Source organism: Grus americana, chromosome 2 (assembly GCF_028858705.1).
Source record: "Grus americana isolate bGruAme1 chromosome 2, bGruAme1.mat, whole genome shotgun sequence".
In the NCBI taxonomy this organism is placed as follows: Eukaryota; Metazoa; Chordata; class Aves; order Gruiformes; family Gruidae; genus Grus; species Grus americana.
The window spans coordinates 132,257,673-132,276,812 of record NC_072853.1 but is presented as its reverse complement, the minus strand read 5'-3'; the positions used below and the strand labels follow the sequence as shown (position 1 = coordinate 132,276,812).

At 51.7% G+C, this 19,140-nt stretch overlaps 2 protein-coding genes across 13 annotated transcripts in view; both read right to left on the bottom strand.

The window, feature by feature from the left end:
- Nucleotides 1-4,308: 4,308 nt before the first annotated feature.
- HOXA2 (homeobox A2) lies at nucleotides 4,309-10,733 on the bottom strand. The gene is made up of 2 exons (XM_054815576.1): nucleotides 6,075-10,733; nucleotides 4,309-5,391 (listed from the first exon to the last, which is right to left on the bottom strand). The coding sequence occupies exons 1-2, from the start codon at nucleotides 6,454-6,456 to the stop codon at nucleotides 4,646-4,648; spliced, it is 1,128 nt and encodes a 375-aa protein (XP_054671551.1). The 5' UTR covers nucleotides 6,457-10,733; the 3' UTR covers nucleotides 4,309-4,645.
- A 131-nt stretch (nucleotides 10,734-10,864) lies between these two features.
- HOXA3 (homeobox A3) overlaps nucleotides 10,865-19,140 on the bottom strand; it is a 44,925-nt gene continuing 36,649 nt past the window's right edge. For 9 of the 12 annotated variants that reach the window (XM_054815563.1, XM_054815562.1, XM_054815565.1 and 6 more), the window contains 2 exons: nucleotides 13,995-14,583; nucleotides 10,865-12,534 (listed from right to left, as the gene is read on the bottom strand). In XM_054815563.1, the coding sequence (XP_054671538.1) occupies nucleotides 11,765-12,534; nucleotides 13,995-14,466 (1,242 nt within the window). In that variant the 5' untranslated portion in view covers nucleotides 14,467-14,583 and the 3' untranslated portion in view covers nucleotides 10,865-11,764. Of the gene's footprint in view, nucleotides 12,535-13,994; nucleotides 14,584-15,572; nucleotides 15,766-17,474; nucleotides 17,820-18,084; nucleotides 18,392-19,140 lie in introns of those variants that run through there. The other 3 variants (XM_054815574.1, XM_054815572.1, XM_054815573.1) reach the window with 3 other exon arrangements.

Here is a 19,140-nt window from a genome sequence, read left to right as displayed (position 1 = left end):
CACGAAGGTACAGGCAGCGGGCAGGCACGTGGGGGGCGGCAGCCAATGGCTGCGGCGCCTGCGGGACTTTCCCGGCTCCTGCCGCTGATAGATCGCCGCGTCGGGGGCATTTAAACGCCGAGCGCTCCGACGGCGCGGCACGGCGCGGCACCGCGGGGCAGGGCGGCGGCGGCCCCCCCGGGGGGGGGCAGACGGGGGGGCCGGGCCGGGCTGTCGCCCCGCCACCGCCGCCGCTGGGGTCCCGCCCGCTGGCTGAGAGGGGAAAGCAGGAGACATCCGGAGGCTGCGCCCGACCCGCGGAGCCCACTGGCCGTCCCCTCCAGGGTGAGTGAGTGCTGCTGCAGCGACAGTGCCCCGGCGCCTCCCCTGCTGTCGGCGCTGTCAGGCCGGCGCTGGGCACCTCTGCCGCCCCCCACCCCCGCCCCCCATCCCCCGGCCGGGGGATGGGGGTCGGGGGGGGGCGGCTGGATCAGCTCTACCGGGCGGGGGGGGCGGGGGGGGCAGTGCTGAAAGGGATCCCTGGGGACGGGATGAATATGGGACCGTGGATGTGTTTGGAGACTGCTATGGGGACAGGGATGGAGACAGAAACGGGGATGAGGATAAGGCGGAGAATAGGGATGGGACCCAGGATATGGATGTGGGTGGGGATGGAGATGGGATGGGGCCGCGGCCGGGGCCCAGGGATCTCGCTGCTCCTGCCCCGCCGCAGTCCCAGCGCGGCGCGACGCCAAGAGTTAAAGGGGCTTGTCCAGCCGCATCACCAGGCGGCCGCGGATATTAGCATAGAAATGAGCCGCTTTTGGGACTGACGGCCATTGTGCTCTCCCGGGCTCACCGGCCTCCCCCTGGTCCGCATCCCTGCTCCCCCCGCACCTCCGCCGGGCTCACTCGCGCCAGCCCGGGGCTGGGGTAAGGGAGGAGGAGCCGGGGGCAGAGGGACGGATGATTGGGCGGGGGCCCGGGGGCTCCGCAGCCCATCTGCTGGGTCCCCGCGGCGCCGCTACCGCCCGCCCGCCCGCCCTGGGACCGGGCGGGGGGAAGGCTGCCCGGGGTGCCGCGGGTCGCAGCCCGGCGGCCCGGGGAGGCGGCCCGGGGCAGGGGCAGCGAAGCGGCAGGAGGCGCAGGGCCCGCTGCCCCGGCCCCTTTGTCCCTGCGCTCCGCCACCCGGGCCGGCCGTGGCGGGAGGTGGCAGATGGCCAGTGGCAGAGGCGGCCCCAGGACCCTTGGGAACCGGGCTGAGCATCGACTCAAACCTACCCCTCCCCACCACCACGAAAAAAAAAAAAAAGGTCCGTGGATAGAGAAGGAGGGGGAACGGCGAGATGTGGGTTTCGACCTCATACTCGGTTTACGTACGCGGAAAAGGAAAGGGGAGGTAAAGGCTGGGCATCCGTCCGTCCCGGGGCACCCAGCCGTCTGCAAGGAGAGAGAACGGCACCAACACACTTGAAAGAGGCGTCCTGCGAAACGTTAACCTCGGGGATCGATGGATGTAAAGTCACATCCCCTGCCACCAGCCCCAGGAGGGGCTGCCCGCTCTATTTCTGCAGGTGCATTTCCAGCCGGCTCCTACGCCCCTCTCTCCTCACGCTCGGTTCTTGCTTGTTTTGAAATCCAAAGGGCTCTTCTACTCCGCCACCTCTCCCTGCCCATGAACACACACACACAAACCCTCAAGCTCCTCCCTCCCACATGAACTACAACATCTTCTCCTAGGTGCCAAGCTCTCCTACTGCTATTAGGTCAGCCCTTATCCCATGCAACCTCCATGGCCTCTTTACTGCCAGCCAAAACCGAAGGGCTGCTCTCTCCATCATGCGTCTATCCGTATGCCCTCAGTATATCTATTTGTTCCGATTTACTATGCAGCCCTCTGGAAAGGTTCAGCTTCTTAAACTCCAGGAGGGCGGGGTGGAGGACAAGAGCAACAACACTCCAGAGGCATTTATGGCATTATACTGCACCAATTTTGGCTATGGTTACAGCTGTAAACACATTCATTTAATTCCTGTAAACCAGTTGTGATAAATACTGCATAAGGCAGAAAAAAAAAAAGGCGGGCCGCTGGGCCTGTTTACTTACACAAGGGCTGGCATCTTTTCAGTGCTTTTTCAGCCAGCCAAGGAAAAAATGTATCTTTTACTATAAATAGATCCGTTTCACCCGTAAATTCCTCCGAATCACAGCACCTCCCTTACAGACTCCAGCACCCTGAAATCCTTTTTTCTCTCCCTTTTTCGTGCCATTGTCCCTTTTGTTGTATTGTCTCTCTGGCGGGGCTTTGGGGGTTTGCTGCCTGTACTGTGCGTGGGGCAATACCATGAGAAGGGCTGGAGCAGAGGGGAAACGCCCCCGTCCGCGGCCCGGCGAGGGGGAGCTGTCGCCCCTTCCCTCTGCCCGCAGGCCAGCCCGGCCCCTCCGCCGCTCCGCTCCGCGTTTCCTGCCCCGGGAGCGGGGCCAAGGGGGCGATCCAGGCGCTTTAGGCTTTTCCGTGGGAGTCTGCCCCCGCCGTGGCCCCAGGGCTAACCGGGAGACTCGGAGGCGACTCCTGCTCGCTGAATCCTCCCATTTATTTAAATGGAGTTTGAGAGAAGTTTACATCTTGTAGCGTCTTTTCTTTGTATTTTCCTTTTTTTTTTTAGTTGTGTTTTTGTTGTTTTGGTTTTGGTGGTGTTTGGGGTTTATTTTAAGCGCTGTCAGCATCCAGAAATCTGGGCACAAAGGAAACCCCAACCCATACGTGCACGTTGTGGTCCAATTTAACCCAGTGGCAGAGGAGTTAAAATGCCGGTGAGGCTGCTTGCTTTCCGCAGGGACAAGGCTGGAGCGGAGAGAGGGAGAAGAAGCAGGGCCGAGGTTTCACCGCGTCCGCAGCTCAGCCAAGCTGTTGTTTTAAAAGAGCAATAAAAATGAATTATGACTAAACGCCTTCTCACTTAATGGTTTTAGACGGGTATCCCCAGCCCCGGCAAATACGTAAGAGGATTTTTATTTGTGCATGTGTTCCTGCAATTGATCTCTTTGATGACATTCTCATTCATAGAAAGAGTTTGATTTATGACTTTCGGAAGAATTGCGTTCAGCCCTTCCAGCTATAACCCACGCATCCCAGCTCCACAACGTGTTGCAGGGCTGGGAGACAACACTACTCTCATGGAAGGGCAGCAGATCCCCGGCCACAAACCCCCGCCCAAGCCCCACTCGCCTGTGCAATGTAACCACACGCTCACACGCGCTCACCCGCGCTCACACGCGCTCACACGCACTCACGCGCACACAGGGAGCCGCGATCGCACCCGTCCGGGATTCCCTGGCCCCGGAGCGGCAGAGCCCCGCTGGCATCTGTTGCTCGGTTTTAGTCTGAAGGACGTGGCTCACCCACCGCTTTGGGGTCCGGCAATGCCGCTAGCCGGGTGGCAGGCAATTTGGTGGAGATTTCTGAAAGCTCATCTTTGCTGCAGCCAGTAGAGAGTGGGGAGCCCCGAGGAAATTGTAACTTTAAAGTCAGAGTTTCCCCTTTTCGTTATCAGTCTTTCTCCCCGCAAGAAGGTTTAAACAGAAAAATATCTTCGGCTGTGCCCCTGCATTGCCCCTCAAAGGGACCGAGTAGAGGGGCTGATTCCTCCCTAAATGCTTTCTCCCCCCCCCCCGCGTTTCTGCCACCCTTTTGATTTTACAGGCACTAACTTCTCCATTTTCTCTCCTTCTAGGGCTGATTTCTTGGACCGGTCAGCATGTCAGAAGTAACCAAGCGCATTCTCTGTGAGCTCTGATATTTTTTAAGATACGCTTCCTGAAACAGCTTGCTGGCTGCTAAGCACTACTTTCTAGAAAAACAGGATTATTTAAAACAAACAAACAAAAAAAGCGCCTTTCATGTATGTAACAGGCTAGTTTCTGCAGGAGACGGTTATCCTACTGAGTGTCTCTTATGTTTTGCCTCTAACAGAGAAAGTGCTCGTTCGTGCTTTTGTTACAGCTCAGCATTTCCAAGCTTTGTATCCTCACGGAGATAAGATGCTACATTTATATATTAAAAGGAAGAGGTCTCCATCAAAGCTGTGAATGGTTTTAGTTTCTTTGGTTTGTTTTTTTTTTCCTTGTGAGAACCGTTACAATAAAGAATTTGAACATGTTTTTCCTCCCTAATAAATGTCCTAAATTGCCAAAAGGGGAGAGCTCATAGTCAGAATGTTGGATTTTGATTATTAGTAAATTAAGAGTAGAAGGGAGGGAGAGAAATACCCGTCATGTTATCAGTCTTGAGAGAGAAAGAGAGAGGGAGAAAGAGAAAGAAAAAAGAGAAAGCTCCTTGTAGCAAACAAGAATTTATTCTACCAAAAATACTTATGACAACGCATCCTAATGCAATACAAAAATAAAAAGAAAGTGAAGATACAATTCCTATATGATCACTTTCTTACAGACCTCATATATTGCTTTCATAGAAGGACCTAGAATGTGGCTAGGTTAAAATTGAACACAACTAAAACTTTGTAAGAAACGGCAAAATGGCACAGCGGGGGGGGGGTAATAAACAGAAAATACTGACCAGGACAAGGGAGAAAAAAAAAATCACAGGAAAAATAAAGAAGAAGAAGGAGGAAAAAGCAGGACCCTTGGGGAGGACGTCTTTAATTTCTCAGTAATTCAGATGCTGCAAGTCAATTGTAGTGAGTGTGTCTGTAAAAAAGTCAAAACTGTCAGCAGAAATATCTACGGGACTGTCCAGAGATCCTGGCAAACTGGGGGAAACTGCATCTGAAAGCTGTAGGCAGGAATCTGTGGAGAAAACGTTAAAGTCCTGCAAAGAAGGGACATCTAGGGCCTCAGGACTGTCATTGTTCAGGCCAGCTGCACAGTTCTGGGCCATTGTTGAGAGGCAGTTTTGAACAGTGGGTGACTGATGTTGAAAATGTTTCAGATTTTTCTCATTGCTCGTTAAAGGCGAAACGGGGAAAGTTTGGGACTCGCCATTGTGCGCATTCTGCGCCTGCTGCTGGGAGAGGGCATTCTGGTGGAAAGCGTAGCCTTCCCGCTCCAAGAGAGCGCCGGAGACGTTGCTGAGGGCTTGCTCGAAGAGGGATTTCTCCTCCTCCTCCTCCTCCGCCGCTTTCTCGGGGTCCTCTAGGCTCTTAAATTTCCCCTCGCTGTTTTGGTTCTCCTTGCACTGGGTCTGTCTCTTGTGCTTCATCCTCCTGTTCTGGAACCAGACTTTGACTTGTCTCTCAGTCAGATCCAGCAAGGCTGCAATCTCAACCCTCCTTGGTCTACAGAGATACTTGTTGAAATGAAATTCTTTCTCTAGCTCCAAAAGCTGGGTGTTGGTGTAAGCCGTCCTCAGCCGCCTAGATCCACCGTTACCACTATCGGGGATTTCAAGGGGGTCTGTTAAAAAAGAAAAAAAAAAAGAAAAAGAAAAACACCACCACCACACGCACACGCACCCCAAAGCACCACCGCCAGAAACAGCGAAAGCAAAACCACACGCACGCACACACAAAACAGATAAATGCACGGATTGAATTTCAGCACCCGAGCACATCGCATCCCGGGGGGGTGTGGGGGAGTGCTCTCTCTGTACGTATGTGTCTATATCTATATGTCCATATAGCATAAAATAGCAACTGCAACAAAATGGCCGCCTTTGGACGCAGTAAACCCATTGTGTTGCACTGCTGAGCGCCCGGTGCTGCGTGCCCCTCGGTCACCTCCGCAAAATTACTGCCTCCAGCTCCCCAACCTCCCCACACCAGAGCAAACTTTATATTAGCCATACCGCAATTTATAATTAATGCATCAGCTGCTTAGCTGAGCGGGAGCAATCTATCACTCTTCATTACTGTCAAATATCCTAACTCTAGGACGGCGAGACAAGAGAGGTCAGCTCCAACTCAAATAAATCATCCCGCATTAAGCAAGTTTGGGGAAAGTTTGGGTTTCCAGAGAGCCCCGCCAGCTCCGTCCTCCCCGCCCGCCCGCCCCTCCGCCTCGTCCCCCCGCGAAGCCGGGGGGTTGCGGGGAGCCAAAAAAGCGGCCCGGCGGGGCCGGCGGCAAGTCTTTGGACTGACCTTTGTGGCTGAGGCAGGCAGGTCCAGCGGCTGAGGCGGAGGCCGAAGCGGGCGGCAGCGCGGATCGCTTGGACGCCTTTTTCTCTTTCATCCAGGGGTACTCCGGGGGCGGCGGGGCGCCGGCGGGGCCCGGGCTGCCGCTGCGGCCGCGGGGGCTCGCCTTGGGGCGACCGCCGCCGCTGTGGCGAGGGTGGCTGCCGGGGTTCAGGCTGGGGATGGTCTGCTCGAAAGGAGGAGGAATCAGTGTCGAGTGTGAAAGCGTCGAGTTCTTGATTGATGAACTTTGAAATGTATCACCGACAGGGGGAAAAGATGTCAGGCACTCAGCAAGCGATGGCTGGCTATTGATAAAACCGATCTCTCGCTCAAATGCGAAATTCATGGCCTTCAACTGGCAGCCCCCGCGGAGAAAAAGTTCCCTCGGATTCAGGGGGCTCGGGGGGGGAAGGCCCAGGAAAAAGGAGAGAGAGGAGAAAAAAAATATAGCATAGAAGATCGCTGGTGGGGTGTTTTTTTTCTAATTCACTGATTACAGCCGTATGGGGACCGTGCTACTATTAAACTATTGAATTCATGGAGACAAGGTTGAAATTGGACCGAATTGGCTGTCACATGATTGCCTCTGCCCAATGACAATTTGGGCTTTAATCAAAAGAAGCCACTGTCTGTTTGATTGATCCAAAAAAGTCGGGAAGGAACGCCTCATTGGGGGCCAGAAAGGCTTTATTTACACTTTTTTTAAAGAGGGAAATGATATCTCGAGTATCTATCCCCTTGGCGTCCTAATCTGAAATGATCGGGGGGGGGGGCGGGTGCGGGTGTGTGGATATATTTGTGTGAGAGGCTGCGAGAGTGTGTGTGTGTGTGTGCGCGCGTGAGAGTGTGTGTGTGTGTGGCTGCTTGTCCTGCAGCCTGCTGCCTCCCTCGCCTCCACCCGCACACTCTTCTCTCATTGTTTGGGACTGTCAGGAAAACGCTTTGCACCTCACAAATCATTTAAGCACCTCAATCTGACGCCTTGAGTCATTAACAAAGTAATCCATTAATCTTCAAAGTTTTGACACCGCCAGGCCCCCGCATAAGAAGTTGCACCCAGGCAGGAGTCTGAAGCAGAGAGTCTTGATTTTTTCCTAGGGAATAGCACTTCCTCCAAAACTAGTTTCTCCTTCCCGACTCAGCCTCGATGGGCTTCTTTTTAATTTCTTTTTTTTGTTTGTTTCATTTTTTCTTTCTTTCTTTTTTATTTTTCCCCTTCTTCCTTTTTTTCTTCTTTCCTTATTTTTTCCTTTTTTTCATCATTTTTCCCCCTTTTTTTTTTTTTTGGTGGCTATCGGGTGTACAGTACGGAGAACAATTGGCCGCCGGTGCCGAGCCATTGTTTAACAGGATCTTCCTCAGCAACCTTGCTTCTAGGGGAAGAGTCACATAGGCAGCAGCCCTTGTGCTTCATGACTTCCCTCTCCAGTTGGCTTCCCGGGATTGGACCGTAAAACATAACCCTAGGAGTACCTCTCTGGGCGAGCCAAATCGTGAGGCTGCAAACGCGTCTGGCTGTTGCCTCTTTAAAAAAAACCCAAATCCTGTGCCTTAGCTTGCAAACGATACTCCCGTCTGCTGGCATAATTTGCTTAATAACCGTAGTAGGCTGGGTCTGGTGAGTATTTTCGATTACCAGGAAATATATGGGCTGGTAGCGGGTTTGTTTTCACGGGGCCAGGCAGAGAGAAAATGCTGCGGGGTTATGACTTGAGAGACGGCACTCGCCTCCGACGCTTGGCTCTCGCCGCCGCCGTCTCCAGTCGCCCCTGCTAGGTCGAGGCAAGTCCCGAATTTGGATGCTTTGGGCACAATTTTCCAATTAGACTGAGGCGAGAGGGAGAGCGATGACAACGATGGCCACAATCACCAGCCTGATGAATCCTATGGTCATAGCCGCCCTGGGCAGCCCGGACGGGGCTCGCCTTCCCGCGGAGACCGGGATGCCCGGCGGGGTGGGGTGCGCCGGGGGACCGGGGGGAAGGTGCTTCCGAGCCGCTCTCCGCGTCCTCGAGGAGCCAGGGACCATCGCCAGCGCGATGCGGTGCCGTCTCGCTTTATTTTCGGAGTTTCCAAAAAGGCGTCGGCAAGGGTCTTCGTAATTAAAAAAAAAAAAAAAGAAGAAGAAAAAGAAAGGGGGGGGGGGGAGAGAAGAAAACAAGACCCCAAGCACTCAGCGGATCAGTCTGCGTCCAGACTGCACGAAGTGCATTTAAAAAATCGGTTTTAAGTTAATGCACCCACAAGATGTAGCATATCTGCGAAGGCATTGGAGAGAGGGGGAGGGGAGGGGCTGGGAGGCTTTAAATGGGCTTTTTGGTGGTTGCTTGTTTAAATAAAATATAGAACGAGACTTGTCATTTAATCCCTCAAAAGGGATCCCTTACAAATATCGATGCTGTTGGAAAATGCAAGGGGTTTAATTTTCTTGCTTTTAGTCCAAACAAAGCTCTGGTGGTGTCTGCGTGCGATCAATCTTGGCCGCCAAAAGGTTTGACAGCTACTGGCCCTTAAGAACACATTTAAAGCTTCTTGCTCTTTCCAAGATCAAATGTGGCCGAGAAAAGAGGCAGAGCAAGAAACGCAAGTAAACAAGGAAAAAAGCTGCTTTTAAAATATGCTGGCAAAGGACTGGGCTGCTTGTGGGAAAAGTCCGGTTTTATTTTGCTTCTCAGTGCTTACCTTGGGGTCGGGCTTTTCTGTTTCTTTTCTTTAATTTTTTTTTTTTTTTTTGGTGCCCCTCTGGAAAATATTGGGATTAACAGCAGGATGACAAATAATAAAGAGAGAGGTTTGGACTTTAACCAGGCTTTGTGAGTAAAACCTGTGTGGGTGTCTCTATTCTGCACATTTGTTTCTTGTGGTCAGTCTAATACAAAAACCACCTGGAACAAAACCTTTGGAGAGGGGACGCGAAATTCTTGGGCAAATCAATTACTTCTGCTTGCAGAGGGATCTTTTAATCGGGCGAGTCTTAAATGCAAAAATACAAATTCCTATTTGCAACCTACAGGATCCAAAGGAGTTGAATACGGTTTCTGGAAAGAAGGGGGCAAAATCGCCTATATTTTTCTTTCTTCGGAGTGGGAGGGGGGGTGAAACGCCAAATTCCTTCTCTTTGAACATTTTCCTAAATGTAATTCGTGTTGCTAATGGAGCCACACAGTAAGAATCACCGACCGTACCGTTACCTTTTGTTGTATCTAACCTAACTGATCCGAGGGGTGGGGGGCTGGCTTGAATTTTATACAGGAGCTCATTTGAAACGAGCAATGTCTTACAATGTTGCAAAAATGCTTCCTTCGCCTACAAAATAATAATCAGTCGTTGGTCTGTATTAGGTAATAATCAGATTTCAATGAAAAATATCAGACTACATAACCTTTCCTTCCATGGTTACATATCTATATACAAAATAAACAGCACGGTATAAATATATTTGCAATCCCTTTCTTTGACCGAGCATGCTTTATCTATTTATGCAGAAAAGCTCTATATAGATTCATGGATGCATGACAATGTTTCAGCATCAGGCAAGGATGGTTCTGGGAACAAGATAAAGCCCAAAGATTAATAATATTTCAGCATGAGACCAAAATGGCGACATTTTTTTCTGTGCTCTAAAAGATACAGATGGTGAACAGCGTGCGTTATTATCTACACAGCATAGGAATATGTCTTTATAAACGTGCAGGGGTATATTTTACCTAGTCTATTAAGGTCCTTTTTGATTTATCTTTCAAGTTTCAATCTAAAAATTAGGGATATTTCACCTGAAAGGAAGAAAAATCGGATTTAAGCACACGCTTGTGAGTTTCTGCCTTCCACATCGAACAGATTCGGCCCGGAGACCCCCGTGGGTGCCCGTTTGGGGCCGGGACAGTCACCCTTCTGCAATATCGTATGCCCCCCCCCCACACACACACACACACACGCACGCACACACATCCACACCCCCGCGGGAAGAGAGGGAGGGCAAGGCTCCCCTCCCCCGCAGCCTCAGGCTGCAGTGGGGAGGGAAGACAGCTCAGCAAAAATTAAATAACTTCAAAATAAAATTTTAATATTTTTTTTTTTAAAGGAAGAAAAAAGGTAAAATCCACTTCTTTAAGGAAAAGGGAAAAAACGGCGGCGGGGGTGTCGGGTGGAAGGAGCCGTGTCCGGAGACAGCAGTGCTCGGCATCCACCCCGCCCCCAGCCGCGTTTGGGGTTTGGCCGGGGCCCTGCTCTACCACCTTTGCTCCCAAGTGCCGGCTCCCCTCCTTCCCCAGCGGGCGAGCCCGGGGAGGAGGCGGCCCCTCCGCGCCCAAGCCCGCATCCAAGCGGGGCTTTATCCCGAGCTCTGCTCCCATGTGCTTCACACATACACTCGCACATATACACCCACCCCCGCCCGGCCTGCCCGGGAGGCAGGGGACTCTCCCCGCGCTGCTCCGCGGCCGATCGGTCCCCCACCGCATCCCCGGGGCGGGGGCCATCCGCGCCCGCCTACTCTCCGCACCGGGCGGGCACCGCGCAGCGGGCGCAGGAGGAGGCGGCCGCCGCCGCGGGGCATGAAACCCCGCTGGGGGGGGCGGGGGGGGGGAGGAAAAAAAAAAAATCCCTCTCCCTGCCTATGAAATGCTGAAAAGGCGTCGCGGGGCCCTCGGGTGGGCGAGCGGATCCTCGTGTGAGTTTACAGACGAGTTTCCCAGCTCCCCACGTCATGAAGGGCTCTCCCTTCCCTTGTGCTGCGAAGAACATGTTCTTAACTCTTTATTAGTCAGAATAAAAACTTTATTTTTTTTTCAGAACGTGAGCAGCAAGGAATGTATAACTTTCAAAACAAATCTAGCCTTTTCAGCTTCACACGCTTTCTGCCTAGCTGGATGTTACAATCATAAAGTATTCAAACCGTGATCTTTTTTCCCAGATTTTATTGCATCGTCATCATCATCGTTATCACCATTTTTAATAAAAGGAATTATAGTTTCCTTTCAAATGATATTTCCTACGCGTGCCGATATGCCATCTAACATATGGCCAGGTAAATACTTCCTGAATATTCAGGGTACAGATTTTTATATATATATAAATATGAACAAATGGGGATAAATAAAATTTTAAACACTTAGATTATTCAATGTTTGCAAAAAAAAATATAAATAAATCTGAATGTTCACCAGCATACACACATTGAAAGACTTACACGTATTAATAATTGTCCAGGGAGCCCCTGTCCAAGCGCTTTTGATGTCTTTCTCGCTATTTAAAAGAAGTGCAATAAAAAAAATTGCTTCCCCGTGGGATCAATCATGTACGAACAAATTCACATTTAAGAATTCCTTTTATAGAAAATTTGTTCATATACCCTGTTTTGATAAAAGTGTAGAAGGTAAAGTATAAAGCCTCTGCATACTCCCAAAGTGAGACACAAGGCTACAGTTCAAGAAGATAAATATCCACTAGTGAAACTATAGAGCAATTCAAGCAACAAATATTGCTACGTCACATAAACTAGAAAACGCTTTTACCAAAGGAAACAAAACAAAACCAACAAAAGAAACAAGAAGGGGAGGGGTGGGCAGAGGGTGGGGGGAGGAGAGAGAGAAGGGAAAGGGTGAGTACTTTCCAAAAGTTAGGGGCTTGGTGTTCCACTTAGTGACTCCTGTCTCTTACAGATGGGTGAGTTTGGGCGCTTCCTGAATTCTTCCCTGAGAAGGATGGTGAGCGGTAAGGTCTGTGTATGTTGGGTGCGGATCACAAGGTCCATGGTGGTGATTGTTGGCCATTGGCCCAGCCCCGCTGTAGTCCATGTTGGCAGAGGGAGGATGAGGGAGATGAGTTAGACCAAAGATGGAAGGCCCAGAATTGGTCATGGTCTCCACGTAGTTGCCCCCTACATAGACGGGGCTTCCCTGTATATGTGGATTCCCATAACCGTTGCCTTGAAGAGGATGAGTATCATATTCAGGTGTCACAGCTGCTGTCCCCGTGTATCTCTTTTGAGGAGGTGGGCAATTATTAAGAGGAGCGGTATACGATGCAGGAATGCCATAGGTGTTTTGATGAGGCTTGTTAAATGGCGGAGGCGACTGGGGCTCATAGGGGACACTGTTTACTAAAGAATGCATAGAGTTTAGATATCCCCCAGCAGCTGGAGGAACAGGGCTTCTGCTTGGGGACTGTCCTCCTGAAGAGGTCATCATGCCCTTGCCTTTTTGATCCTTTTTGTATTTCATTCTGCGGTTCTGAAACCAGATTTTGATCTGTCTTTCTGTGAGATTGAGCAAATTAGCCATCTCTACCCTTCGTGGCCTGCAAAGGTATCTATTGAAGTGGAACTCCTTTTCCAGTTCTACCAGCTGGGCACTTGTATAAGCTGTACGGGCTCGCTTAGAGGAGGCTTGCCCCGAAGGGCTTTTATCACCAGCACAACTCTCACCTATGTAAATCACACAAAGAACACAATCAGCATGGTAAACCCGGACACAGCAACCAGAGACAACAGCCAACAACACCAGCACCTGGAGAGTCCAGCTCTTGGACGTGAGATGAACGCCCATGCATGCAGCGAGTACCCCCCCATGGCATGAGCTCAGACGTGCCAAGCTACAAGCCTCAGTAGACTTCCTTCACCTCATAAGTGTCACTATATGACTATACTTGCTTGCTTTAAGAATGACGGCATACAACGTATCTTGAGCTTTGTATAAAGGAGTAAGAAAGGTTCGGAGAAACACAGTGGGGTTTAGAAACTCTGGAGGTGAACCTAAGGTTCTGCTAACATAGTGGGATCAGGGTCTTCAAGAACTAGCTGTTCTCCATTGTCGTAAAGACTTGCAGCCCTCTTTTTCTGAACCCCCTGACATACACACATCAGCTAGAGATGCCTGAAAGTTACATTATCTACAATACAACATTACAACATGCAAGCATAGAGTTGACAGTATAGTGTTGCTATCACATCTAGCATATAGCATAAACATATGGTAGTGATTCGAAAGTATAATATACATAAGAAGAACATACAGTGGCTAGGCTTGCATATAGGCATACAGACATATTTCAATGTTACTGCTTTTTAATAAAATAAATACATCATGTGGAAGGCTGTAAACAGCAATGTTACCAGGGCTTTAAAAAGCAGACTGGCAAAGACATTTGCTAAAGTTTTGGACTCTATTTCCAAGGCATATTTAAGAGAAAAAGAGGAAGAGGTTAATATAAGCCCAACTCCTGGGCATTGGAGCTAGCACTGGTGTTATCGATTTGGGTTTCCTCAAGTAATAAAAACATTAGTATACATTTCCATCCCTCAAATAATATTTTACGGGCTGAAGTTTATAGCACTTCAGAATGATTATTGTTTGCCAGGCTTGTAACTTTGCCAATCAGCTTGTTAAAATAGGAAGAGGTTCTGACTGCATGCAGGGCATTGATCTCGCCTGCACGTGATTATGAGCTATTTTATTCCTGTTACACTTCAGCAGAGATAGGTCACTGTCTTATTAATCTAACAGCACCATGCCAACAAAGTACTTGGGACAGGCCTCTGGCTTAAGGCCTGGGCTGCTCCACACTGATATGATTTACTGGAGAGGGGATTACCTAGGAAATGTGATAGATGCAGGAAGGCACAAGTGATTTAGCCACTAGGAAACAAAATCGCTTCAGACCCATCCTGTAAGGCTGGGAAAGTTTTACAGGGGTTGGTTTGTTCACTGAGGTCCCCTTGTGAGTGGTGGCAACCCCTTTCCAGAAGCTTGAGGGGGTCAACTCAGAGAGGAAAAAAGCCCCCTCCCTGCCCTCCCCAAAGTGAAGATGGCCAGGGCTGCCCTTCTCCCCCCCAAATGTGTGGCAAGCCCAGGGGTACCCAGAGAGAGGGGGGAGCATGTTTCATACCTGAACTGGAACTGCTGTTTTTCTGCTTTGTGTTTTGCCGAGACTCTTTCATCCATGGGAATATCTGTTTGGACATGGTGGGCGAGTTAAGAGCCGGGCTCTTGGTGGGGTTGGCTGGGGCAGGGTTGCTGCTGGCATTTTGAGATGGTGAGGCGGAGGACGGAGGTGGAGGTTGTGCCTGCTGGGCTGGAGGCGGCTGCGGTGGGGCCTGCGGGTCGCTGAGGCCGGGGGGCTGGAGAGGCTGGCTGGGGAGGGTCCTCATGCAACTCTCACTGATGTCATTGGCCTTGTGGTGGGACACGGAGCTGCCGGGGGACTGGAGGGAACACGCGGGGCGGTGGTACTCAGTTTCCACAAGTGATGAAGATGGAGGATATTGCTGCTGACTCGCATTATAAGTGAAACCATTTGCTCCTTGGTAGGGGTAGGCACCATAGATTGCAGAGCTGTCGTAGTAGGTCGCTTTTTGCATTTCGTTGTTTCCCAATATTTATTTCGCAAACTGACAGGGTCTTGACACCCTTGGAGAATAACATTGGCACCCCTCTGTCACGTGGCGCTTTTCCTCCAATGGCCTCTCCGGGCAGACCTGGGGTGTGGGGAGAGCAGAGCAGGGTGAAGAAATGGTACAAATCCATCTTACTTTCAATAGCTAAGTGACATGAAAGCCATAAAAGAAAAAGTGGTCAGCAATATTTAGCAGCATGACTTGGCCTCAGGCATAGAGCATTTCGATATAAAAGCTGCCTGGATTTAGTGGCAGCTACAAATATGCACTTTGCTGCACCAGGATAGCAGCTTTCTAGGGTTGGTTCGTTCTTTCTTTCTTTCTTTCTTTCTTTCTTTCTTTCTTTCTTTCTTTCTTTCTTTCTTCTTAAGAAACAGAGCAGGACACAACACGGCAAGGGGGTTGATCGTTTATCATCGAGAGGCTGTTTTAATACCAGTCTGTGAGATAAGGGTGATCGAGGAATCGCTAATGTGAAGGGGCTGGGCTGTTCCTTCATTCCAGCTCTAGGATCAAACCCTCTCCTGTTAGCAGCGTCGTTTTATTTTTAGCCTTTCTCTCCAGGTTACAGCTCTCCATACAACTTCAAAGAAATACATGAGATTGTTCCCGTCTATGTGTGGCAGGGGGCAGGAGCGGGGTGGAAAGGTTTCCTAGCCGGTGATATTTACACACCCCGATCCCAAGTGGCGGATTTTGGCTTGTCTATGAAATGCTCGATAGGAAAATAAACAAAGCCAGCGCCTTCTCCCCTCCGTGCTCACACACCACCCCGAGCCGCCCAGGTCACGCACCCCGGCAGCAGCGGTTTCTGCCCGGACGAGCCCCGGCCGCCGCCCGCAGCGGCTCCCGCTCGGCCCCCGGAGCGCGGCTGGGGCCGCCCCACGCAGCCCCCGCACCCGCCTCCCACCCGCGAGAGGGTCTGGAGCCTCAGCTGCACCCGGCGCCCCGCGAAGCCCCTTCAGCGAGGCCAGCAGGGGCAAGTTGGGCGCTTTGGAGGCTGCCGGTTTGGTTTTTTTCAGCAGTTATTTTCAAGACACTAACTTTTCGTGGAATCAGCCAGATCCTACCTGTTAAAACATGATGGATTGGGGGAAAAAAACACATCAGGAACCTGAAAAACCAGCGTTCATCTCCATGACCACGGCTTGAACTTTCCTTCCAACTTAGCGATAATAGGTTCTGTCTTGGAAACTGCTATGTAATTTGATGTATGAGGGTCACTTGGCTAGGGAGAGGGTGGACACGAACCCAGAGAATGCTTCTCCTGCCCGGGCGAATCCCTTTCTCCCCCCCCTCTTTTTGTGCCCCGTCCTTCTTTCTTTCTGGAATTTTTTTTTTCTTCCAGATTAAAGTCTACTGGTTACCTGCCTGAAAATAACCAGTTAAAGAATCGCCCGCATTAATGAGAGAGGAGACCTGCGCGCGATCTCTGATCTAGGAGCTCTTTCCACACGCACTCACATTGTTCTCAGAAATTAAAGTGTGTTCTTCACCTTCCCCCTACCCCCTTGCTGACAAACAACCACGTCTTTTCTGATCAGAAGAGCCCTCGTTTCTTTTGCCACTTTCCCTGTACTTAAGCAGCTGGATATTTTCCCCCCCAAACATCTAACAAGGACAAATGCTTAGGGGCGAAAAGCCTTACACAACACATGCACCAAACGAGCTCATTCTACGCCTTTCAAGTTACACAAGTTCTTAGAAAACAGTATTCCCTTTGTTAGATCGTAACAAAATGAAGGTAACACACCTACAGCAGGGCGGCTACCCTGTTATTGCACTAATCAAGCTCTTTGGATGTTATTAAGCTAATAAGCCGATGGAGATCTGAGGCGCGCACACAATTTCCAGCTCCTCGCCTCTCTTTCCTGATGCTATCGAGGCCTGGTGTGATTTTTCTCAATTCCTTTGAAAGAGAGAATATAGACACCACTACCAGAGGAGAAAGAGGAAATAACGAGCCAGCGGTGATTTTACAAAGGTACCCGCCTTTCATGATCGCGACATCAAATATTTCGACTTCCCCTGGCCGCCTGGAAGTTTGCTGGCGCAGGCAGGACGGGCAGCGCTGAGCGGGGATGCGGGGAGCGCTGTTCCCGCAGCCGCCTGCCCGCAGACAATAGGCAACTTCACTCGGAAGGCAAAATATTATCGAAGCTTCGGCCGCCTGCCAGTAAGGGGAGGGGGGGGTGGAAATCAGCTCCCGCCTTTGGCTTCGTCAAGTTAATCACTTCCTACAAAGTTATAGAGAAACGGGGGTAACCTGAGGAGCGCTCGGCCATTCCTGGAGAAAGCGGGAATAGCGGGATTAAGAGCGACCACGATCACGATAATAACAGCGCCCTAACGGGAAAGTTTGCCACCCCAGCCGGTGCCTGGGATGGGAAGAGCTCTACTCTCCCCCTCGGAGACAAAAGGCCGGGTCTCACAAACACAGATGGGCGCCCAGTTTTTCCAGTGCCCATTTAATCGGCTCCATCTCCATTTGTGCAACATACCTCTCTGCCCTTTACCAACTTTCCCCCCCCCTCCAGACAACCCGGAGAGAGCAGATGAAAGCTGCTTGGGGGAGGCAAGTCCCCCCCGTTTCCCCCACTCCCCACTTCAGCTGTCCCCTACCCTTGCCTTCCCTCCACCTCCCCCTTCCCAAGCACACCAGATCTTTGCCCTGTAACTCCCAGCCGAGCCCCAAACTCTGACTCTAGGGCGAAAAACCAGGCAGCCCCCCTGAAAGATTTCCTGAAAGATAAAGACAAAGTTGAGAAAAGGTACGGGGGGGGCGGGGGGGGGGGGTAGAGAGGAGAGAGAGCTGCCTGAACACGAAGTGTAAAGGGTATCAGTCACTGCCTGGAAGGAAGCCCCAGCTTGTGAACTCTTCTTGAACCGACATTTAAGTCTACGGTCATAAATCACTGGGACATAAACTCCGCCATTCACGACTGATAGCAGCGTATTTGTGGCCTGCTTACCTTAACTTCTGACGACTGAGGCGGAAGCCAGCATGCTCGCTCTCTCTCTTTTTTTTTTTTTTTTTTTTTTTTTTGAAGGCGACACAACCCAGGGAGCAGGGGCTGTCTGCCCCAACCCGGTCCCTGCGGTCGCGGGGTGGGCACCGGCTCAGCTCCTCCGCACCCGGCACCCCCCGGCCGGGAGGGGCGAGCCCTGCCCCGCACGGGATGGGGACGGTTGCTCCGGACACCCGCCTCCCCCGCTCCCCTCCGGTTTCAGGCTGCCCACCCTGCCCCGAGCCGGTCCCCGGCGTGCCGGGCTCCCCCTGCGAGGGGCACGGAGGACGGGGATATTTCCCAGGGTTGCTCTGGGAAGGGAAGGAGAGAGAGGAAAGGAGAAAGGGGGGTGGGGGGGGGAGTGGAGGGGAGGAAAAAAAAAAAAGAAGGAAAAGGGGGGAAAAAAAGGAAGGAAGAAAGAAAGGCGGCCGCCTGGGGAAGCCTGGGGCAGAGTGGGGGCTGGGGAGGGAGCGGAGGAGCGCGGCAGTGAAGGAGTGCGCCCCCCCCGCCCCCCCGCACCCGGGCGTCACCAAAGTCCAGGAAAATTATGCTAATGAAGACAAACGGTGCTCACAAAGGGTCGCTCTCACCAGCCTCCGGGGGTGCTGCTGGAGGGGGGCTTGGGTTTGTCCCTCTTACCGGTGGGCTTGGGGGGCGGCTGCGAAATAGCCCCTCTGCCGCTCCCCGCCGCCGTGAGCCCCCAAAGCCCCTTTGAGTCCCGGGGAGGGTAGCAAAGCCCAGAGAGCCGGGGCTGGGTCTGGAGAGCCAACCGAAGCCCGCCAGGATCCCTGCTCTGGGCAATGCTTTCAGAGCCACGCTGGAAATCATTAGAGTTACTAATTATTAACTCATGCATGCGTGAGCGCACACACACACACAGATGTACTCACAGACACCCACCCCCCCCGACTCCCAAATATCCTCAGCGCCCGGGACGGGCACAGAGGCGTTCACACACACACATGTGCTGCACAGGCGTGTCGGGGTGCCCGCAGCCCCCCGTGGAGATGCCTGGGCGGCAGTCCCGCGTGGATGCGGGCCCGGCGCGGCACAGCTCGCTTTCGCCTCCCGCTCCTCGGCAGCTCTGGGGAAGGCGCTCGCCTCTTTCTCTAGCGCCCCGAGTTTGGGGGGTGGTGGCGTCCCCCCCTTTCCTTGCAACAGAAACACAGGAACGACCATGCAAACGAGAACTTAAATAAAGTTGCCCCTCTGACAGGCGGTAGCTGGACTATGGGCTCCGTGCATTAAGCGGAGGCTCCGATTAATGCCTAGGTGTAAATTTGACGTTACTTCGTTAATTAAGGCATTAAAAATATAACTAGCCCGTTTAAAGCACGAGGGAGCCCGGCGTCATCTTAAAGCACAAACAAAGCGAGGGGGAAGCGAGAAATAAAAAGCACTATAAGGCTGGGGTGGCCTCTTACGCATACCAATGGTTTTTGTCATTTATGGCTATGCAAGATTTATGACTTCATGCACCAAAGCTGTAAACAGAGCACTAAAACAGAAAACACTTGCTCCTTATGGCATAAGTGAGAAGGCACCACATGAAAGGGGAAGCGGGCAGCGTAGGAGGAGAGGAGAGGCAAAAATCCCGCGTATGCGTTTTGCTTCAAACAATCCCTTGAAT

Excerpts from the sequence above, each read along its gene's own strand:
- HOXA2 (XM_054815576.1), bottom strand. The coding sequence starts at position 6,456 with ATGAATTTCGCATTTGAGCGAGAGATCGGTTTTATCAATAGCCAGCCA. Across the intron at positions 5,392-6,074 it reads TGCCTGCCTCAGCCACAAAG|ACCCCCTTGAAATCCCCGAT; the intron begins GTCAGTCCAAAG and ends CTTTTTTAACAG.